General features: G+C 47.1%; 1 protein-coding gene across 1 annotated transcript; it reads left to right on the forward strand.

Annotated features, from left to right (window-relative positions):
• The first annotated feature begins 2421 nt into the window (after window positions 1–2421).
• LOC142391164 (stonustoxin subunit beta-like) lies at window positions 2422–6824 on the forward strand. The gene is made up of 4 exons (XM_075476940.1): window positions 2422–2426; window positions 4226–4327; window positions 5854–5900; window positions 6027–6824. The coding sequence occupies exons 1-4, from the start codon at window positions 2422–2424 to the stop codon at window positions 6617–6619; spliced, it is 747 nt and encodes a 248-aa protein (XP_075333055.1). The 3' UTR covers window positions 6620–6824.
• The last annotated feature ends 1197 nt before the right edge of the window (window positions 6825–8021 follow it).

Here is an 8021-nt window from a genome sequence, read left to right on the forward strand (position 1 = left end):
AAAGATTATAAAGAACCGAGCTCCAGGCCCTCCATCCACACCTGTGTACCCACACTTAAGCACCCCTCCCCGGCCTAAGAATCCAGTCCGCACCCCCTGGAGCTCCACGCCCCTGGTACTATAAAAAAAAAAAAAAAACGAGCTCCAGGCCCTCCATCCACACCTGTGTACCCACACTTAAGCACCCCTCCCCGGCCTAAGAATCCAGTCCGCACCCCCTGGAGCTCCACGCCCCTGGTATTGTAAAAAGAAGAAAAAAAGATTATAAAGAACCGAGCTCCAGGCCCTCCATCCACACCTGTGTACCCACACTTAAGCACCCCTCCCCGGCCTAAGAATCCAGTCCGCACCCCCTGGAGCTCCACGCCCCTGGTATTGTAAAAAGAAGAAAAAAAGATTATAAAGAACCGAGCACCAGGCCCTCCATCCACACCTGTGTACCCACACTTAAGCACCCCTCCCCGGCCTAAGAATCCAGTCCGCACCCCCTGGAGCTCCACGCCCCTGGTATTGTAAAAAGAAGAAAAAAAGATTATAAAGAACCGAGCTCCAGGCCCTCCATCCACACCTGTGTACCCACACTTAAGCACCCCTCCCCGGCCTAAGAATCCAGTCCGCACCCCCTGGAGCTCCACGCCCCTGGTATTGTAAAAAGAAGAAAAAAAGATTATAAAGAACCGAGCACCAGGCCCTCCATCCACACCTGTGTACCCACACTTAAGCACCCCTCCCCGGCCTAACGATCCAGTCCGCACCCCCTGGAGCTCCACGCCCCTGGTACTGTAAAAAGAAGAAAAAAAGATTATAAAGAACCGAGCTCCAGGCCCTCCATCCACACCTGTGTACCCACACTTAAGCACCCCTCCCCGGCCTAAGAATCCAGTCCGCACCCCCTGGAGCTCCACGCCCCTGGTATTGTAAAAAGAAGAAAAAAAGATTATAAAGAACCGAGCACCAGGCCCTCCATCCACACCTGTGTACCCACACTTAAGCACCCCTCCCCGGCCTAACGATCCAGTCCGCACCCCCTGGAGCTCCACGCCCCTGGTACTATAAAAAAAAAAAAAAAACGAGCTCCAGGCCCTCCATCCACACCTGTGTACCCACACTTAAGCACCCCTCCCCGGCCTAAGAATCCAGTCCGCACCCCCTGGAGCTCCACGCCCCTGGTATTGTAAAAAGAAGAAAAAAAGATTATAAAGAACCGAGCTCCAGGCCCTCCATCCACACCTGTGTACCCACACTTAAGCACCCCTCCCCGGCCTAAGAATCCAGTCCGCACCCCCTGGAGCTCCACGCCCCTGGTATTGTAAAAAGAAGAAAAAAAGATTATAAAGAACCGAGCACCAGGCCCTCCATCCACACCTGTGTACCCACACTTAAGCACCCCTCCCCGGCCTAAGAATCCAGTCCGCACCCCCTGGAGCTCCACGCCCCTGGTACTATAAAAAAAAAAAAAAAACGAGCTCCAGGCCCTCCATCCACACCTGTGTACCCACACTTAAGCACCCCTCCCCGGCCTAAGAATCCAGTCCGCACCCCCTGGAGCTCCACGCCCCTGGTATTGTAAAAAGAAGAAAAAAAGATTATAAAGAACCGAGCTCCAGGCCCTCCATCCACACCTGTGTACCCACACTTAAGCACCCCTCCCCGGCCTAAGAATCCAGTCCGCACCCCCTGGAGCTCCACGCCCCTGGTATTGTAAAAAGAAGAAAAAAAGATTATAAAGAACCGAGCACCAGGCCCTCCATCCACACCTGTGTACCCACACTTAAGCACCCCTCCCCGGCCTAAGAATCCAGTCCGCACCCCCTGGAGCTCCACGCCCCTGGTATTGTAAAAAGAAGAAAAAAAGATTATAAAGAACCGAGCTCCAGGCCCTCCATCCACACCTGTGTACCCACACTTAAGCACCCCTCCCCGGCCTAAGAATCCAGTCCGCACCCCCTGGAGCTCCACGCCCCTGGTATTGTAAAAAGAAGAAAAAAAGATTATAAAGAACCGAGCACCAGGCCCTCCATCCACACCTGTGTACCCACACTTAAGCACCCCTCCCCGGCCTAACGATCCAGTCCGCACCCCCTGGAGCTCCACGCCCCTGGTACTATAAAAAAAAAAAAAAACGAGCTCCAGGCCCTCCATCCACACCTGTGTACCCACACTTAAGCACCCCTCCCCGGCCTAACGATCCAGTCCGCACCGCCTGGAGCTCCACGCCCCTGGTACTATAAAACACTTTTTTTTTAAGTCACCAGGCTGCCTGGTCCAGGCACACTCACCTGAACTCAAGCAGCCCTTCCCGGGCATGGAGCTCTGGTCCTTCCCGACCAGAGCTCCATGTAATTTATTTATTTATTTTTTTTAAGAGTCACCAGGCTCCAGGGCCTCTGCAAGTGATTTAGCAGCAGGTTCTCCACAAACATGCGGTGCGCGATAGGGGAGGGGCGACCGTCCTCCGGCCGCACCCCAGCCCCGTCACGAACGGCTCTCCGCACCGGCCGAAGCCGGCTACCCGAGACCGGCCGAAGATCCGCGGCGCTGCGGTATCGTTACGTCTAGGCTGTTTTGAAGTTTATTGGACATTGAAATGTCTGAAAGAAAGAAAGAAAAGTACGAGGCGTTGCCCCGGGAACAGGAGCGCGTGCGGCTCGCCTGTGTCTCTGACAGGTGCGCGCTCACTTTGGCTGCTTAAAATTGCACTATGACTTAGGCTGCGCTCCACTGTCTCCAACAAACGCTCGCTGTTCAGAAAGTAGAGGCGACCTCTGGGCTCAGAGGCAATTTGTAAGAAAAATGTGCGGCAGAGCTCAATGAGCGTGACTTTGTGTGAAAGAGGACACGTTTTCCTACATTTTAAGGTATCATTTCTTTCTGGCAGTTAAACTGTATGAAAGTTATAGTTTGAATAGTTGTTTGAAAAGCTAAACAGGTTGAAATTTATCAGCACGCGATTTGGCATCAGACTGAAGTGGGCGATGAGCTGTGGGTGAAGGTGGGACCCGCACACTGAAAGTGTAGCTACGGCTCACGCATAGATTAATGCTGCGCCAGTGAATTTTTGATCCTTGGCGGCGCTTGTGTGTGAGGGACAAGCACGAGGAAGGAAAAAACAAACCGAGCATAAGGAGAGAGCCCAGCCATGTGAGCGGTGAGATGCAAAGCACAGAGGAAATTCTAAAGAAAAAAAGAATCGAGGATAAAGTGTGCGAGAGGGAGTGCTGCATGGTGTATATCGCTGACATTGACGGGGCTGGATAATGGTAGCTTACTGTGGAAACTCCGGTGAGTGATATCAATGATATGTGAAGCTAATGGCTAGCAAGATCGTTTGCTAGCGTATTTAAAAAATAAAGTATTAAAAAAAAAAAAAAAGTTTTTGCTCTATTTTTGTATCTTTTAAAGCAAAGAGAGGAAAAAAAGAAAAAAAATATCGTTTGCTAGCGTATTTAAAAAACAAAGTATTTTTTTTAAAAAACATGTTTTTGCACTATTTTGTATCTTTTAAAGCAAAGAGAGGAAAAAAAGAAAAAGTTCGTTTGCTAGCAAGAATGTTTGCTAGCAAGATCGTTTGCTAGCAAGATCGTTTGCTAGCAAGAACGTTTGCTAGCAAGAATGTTTGCTAGCAAGAACGTTTGCTAGCAAGATCGTTTGCTAGCAAGAATGTTTGCTAGCAAGAATGTTTGCTAGCAAGATCGTTTGCTAGCAAGAATGTTTGCTAGCAAGATCGTCGGCAAGCGTTTAATTCATGATGTTATTTAGTAAAATGTATGCATTATTTCATATTGAAATTGTTGTTAAAATTGATTACATGTTAAAAGATGTTACTGTGTTACCTAGAGAATGCTCTAATTTTACAAGTGGAGATTTGAGAAAATTCCTGCCTAAAGACTGTTAAAAATAATTTCTTTGGGAGATTATCTCCATTTACAAGTTTAGAAAAAAATGTAAACTTGATGAGGAGACTGGCCAAAATGTAAAGTCATTTTTTAAATGTAAAAAAAATATATATATATATTTTTACATTTAAAAAAAAAGAGTAATGTGAGATAAAATATTCATCGGCGTTAAATAATTGACAAGTTAACGCGATAGTAACGAGTTAACTCGCCCAGCCCTATTTTTTTAATATATTTGAGCAAACACTGATTATTACACGTTGATGCAAACTTCTGTGACCACATTTATCAGTTTGTTCATACGTTTTTCCGGTTCTGGTCCCATCCAGTTGTGGCAGTTTTTACTGGAGCTTCTTCTGGACTCCACCTGCAACACGTTCCTCTCCTGGACCGGAGACGGCCGGGAGTTCAAGATGTCCGACCCCACAGAGGTAAGGACGGGTTTTACACGGGTGCAAAGTTACCTCATACCTTCAGGTTCCCACCTGATGACCCACAGTGTCTGATAGAGGAGGCAGAGCTGGGAACATGTTCTCTGTGCTGCACTCAGCCCTGTGCTTCTGCTTCCTGCTGAGTGTTACATGAACAGTCACACATGTAGGAGCCTGTTTCCTTTGCTCACAGCACCAACGCTGGCTGGACATGAACAGCAGGTGTTTGTGGAGGAGGTCTCCAAGGAGAACATCTGCAGGAACAACAGTGAGAAGTGTCTGTTGGTCCTCTGACCCTGGATCAGACGCACAGATGGGTCCAGGACATGTTAGCCTAGCTTAGCACAAAGATTTCTAGAACCATGTTCAGCGTACATCTGGAAATGCGTACATGTGGGTTAGACCTGCGTCCTGAGAGAGGATCTGGATGTTTGGCTGCCCTGAAACCTTCTGAGAGGAGGAGTCAGCAGAAACAATGTGACCATCAGGAGAGACCATGATGTCAGAGACTGAAGAGAGTTCAGCTCAGTGTTTAAAGCTCATATTTGGCTTCAGAAAGGAGAGAAAAATCAAAGTGAAAACTCTTCCAAAGGTGAAGAGTTGAATTCAGAGACAGAAACTTCATCATCTCCATCATCTGACTGCAGAAAACATTTAGTTTGAACTTGTTTTTTATTGGGTTTTCAGCGCCGACGTTCAGTTTCTGCACTTTTCTCTATCCAGCTGGAGATGATAATTACACACATTATATCCAAATTAAGATCAAAAGCAAACAAGAGACCAACAGAACAAATATCCACTCCCAATGAAATGCATGAAACATCCATCCATCCACCTTCTCCACCCGCTGACTCCGTCGGGGGGGCCGGAGCCCCTCCCAGCGGGGCCAGAGGCGGGGTTCACCCTGGACAGGTCGCCTTCCATCACAGGGCCACATTAAATATGTTAAATCAAATATACACATTCAGACGTTCACATGTACAAGCCCACACAGAAATAAGTGCTGAGGAGAGCAGCACTGAAACATTGTGAGGCTCTGTGTGGATGATGGGAAACAGGTGGCAGAGCAGGAAGGCTAAGCAGGCTCATTGTCTCATAAAGAGCCGACAGGACTCCAGCGGTTAGTAAAGATGGACTTTAGGAGCCTTCATAGATCTGTAATGTGCTCCATCTGATGGAGGCCCCAAACCTTCTGGATCCAGATGTTATATGAAGGGGGGGTTCAGCCATCTAATAGTTCTGCAGCTCAGTGCTGCTGTGAGTAATATATTTACAGATGTTTCTCTGGCCTCCCATTCAGCCCTTTAGGCATCACTCCTAATAGAGCCACAGCAGCATCCCGAGGTACAGAGCATCAGATACCTCTCCCCAGAGTGTCTTTACTTTGGGACAGAAGCAGAATATATGGCTATGACTGGCAGCATGTGCTCCACCGTTCCTCCAGCATCAGCTGGAATGGGACCGGCTCATTCTAGATGCTATTTCTGGAGTCCTGAAACATGTGACAGTTATTTTCCTGCTTTCAGGGTGGAGCCTGCTGGAGAACGATGGCTGACACCAGGGCTGAGGAAGTGTGAGTGTGTTCTTCATCTGATTCATGACATCCAGCCATCGCCACACTGTCACATCACTCATTGATCAAAGTGAACAGATGATGGATCAATAACTGCAGCTGGACTGTGTTTGTTCTCTCCTTCAGATTCCTGCCGACTCACAATCGACACAAACACAGTGAGCAGGAAACTGAAACTGTCTGACAGCAACAGGAAGGTGACATGTGTGAGAGAGGATCAGTCATATCCTGATCATCCAGACAGGTTTCATGGCAGGTGTCCTCAGCTGCTGTGTAGAAATGTTCTGACTGGTCGCTGTTACTGGGAGGTCGAGTGGAGAGGAAGAGTTATTATATCAGTGAGTTACAGAGGAGTCAGCAGGAGAGGAGGAGACAGAGACTGTGTGTTTGGAGGGAATGATCAGTCCTGGAGTCTGATCTGCTCTGATGGAGGTTATTACTCTGTCTATCACAATGAGAGAGAAACATCCATCTCCTCCTCCTCCTCCTCCTCCTCCTCCTCCTCCTCCTCCTCCTCCTCCTCCTCCTCCTCCTCCTCCTCCTCTGTCTGTAACAGAGCAGCAGTGTATGTGGACCGTCCTGCTGGCACTCTGTCCTTCTACAGAGTCTCCTCTGACACACTGATCCACCTCCACACCTTCAGCACCACATTCACTGAAGAACCTCTGCATCCTGGGTTTGGGTTCTGGTCACCTGGTTCCTGGTTGTCTCTGTGCTGAGTACACAGAGTGTCCTCCTGTCAGAGAATCCCTGCTGAACAGATAGTTCAGGCTGTTCATGTCTGTCTCTTTCACTCAGAAACACCTTTTCAGATTCATGGATTCAGTCAGTTTCTGTGTGAAACTCTTCTGAATGATTCCTTGGAAACTTCTTCCTCTTCCGGTCCTTTAAAGATGGAAGCTGCCATTCTTCCAGGGTGTTGTTTTTCTGTGTGTTTCCAGCCAAAGCTTCACACTGAGCCCATTCAGTTGCTGTCAGCTGCAGTTAGTTTGCTGCACATGTGACAAACTGATACTTTGAATGCAGAATTTCTATGTAAAAAAAAAAAGTTTAAAAATGAGATGAAATAATTTGCAGTGTGCTTGTTGACATGAAAGCATATTTCTGAAATATGTGCTTGATACCCTGAACTATAGGTGGATGTCTGGGCTTTGCCATCAGTGCTGTAATTCAGGACTTTACCTTTAGAAGCCTCCTAAGATGATGTTTGTTGTGATTTATAAATATAATGTAAAAATAAAACTGAAGTGAATTTGCCTGAATTGTGCTTTTATTTGCACCGGAAATAGTTTTATCTCCACGCTGCAGCACGTCCGAATGAATAGAAGCCAAGTGTGTGAAAATAAAAGCTCCAATGAAGAATATGAGCAAAATGACTGAAAACAGCTTTGAGCTGTAGTTCCTGTGGGTGAGTGATGCCACGAGCTGAGCTTCTGTAGCGTTTAAAGTACGGCACGTCCCATCCACACATGGCTGCTAAACAGGAGCGAGCATAAAGAGACCCAAAGTGATCCGTTTTCATACTTAAGGTTTCAGTTTCATCCCATCTTTGGTTTGTGAAATGTGCATTTCTGAGTTGTGTTTCAACACTGTAAGCAGGTGGCATAGTTTAGCTTGGATCTTAATCAGACTGATTGTAATTTGAGCGGCAGGTAAGTTTGGTAAAATAAAGCCAAATATCAGCCTTTGTTGTAGAAATATGACTACTTTGCAAGGAAAGAAAAAGCAGGCGAATGAAAAGTTACTAAAGCAGGAGTTTTCCCTTGAAAAAGTCCATCTTTGGAGAATAAAACAACAGAGTTGTTAACAGAGTTTCTCCGAGTTTGGGGCTGGTTGGGTGCTTTTGAATAGATTATCCCATGTCGTTTTGTGTCTCTGCGAGAGGCCAAAAGACAGGTGATAATAATATTCTTCTCAGCACTGATGAGTTGTAATCGGGGCTCAAAATGAACACCAGCCAAATGCGGGTGAAAGTTATTTTTGGCTTGTATTAAAAAAAAACTCACTAGCCGGCTTGGCCGATGATAAGTGAGGAACTTTACCATCTATTTCGCGGGAGGCGAAATGATTATGGGCAGTCTATGCGCGGGACGCGCGAGCGCAGTTTCTATGGGAACGCAT

The sequence above is a fragment of the Odontesthes bonariensis genome, chromosome 11, assembly GCF_027942865.1.
Source record: "Odontesthes bonariensis isolate fOdoBon6 chromosome 11, fOdoBon6.hap1, whole genome shotgun sequence".
NCBI lineage: Eukaryota > Metazoa > Chordata > Actinopteri > Atheriniformes > Atherinopsidae > Odontesthes > Odontesthes bonariensis.

Excerpts from the sequence above, each read along its gene's own strand:
- LOC142391164 (XM_075476940.1), top strand. Across the intron at positions 4,328-5,853 it reads AGATGTCCGACCCCACAGAG|GGTGGAGCCTGCTGGAGAAC; the intron begins GTAAGGACGGGT and ends TCCTGCTTTCAG. Across the intron at positions 5,901-6,026 it reads GACACCAGGGCTGAGGAAGT|ATTCCTGCCGACTCACAATC; the intron begins GTGAGTGTGTTC and ends TCTCTCCTTCAG.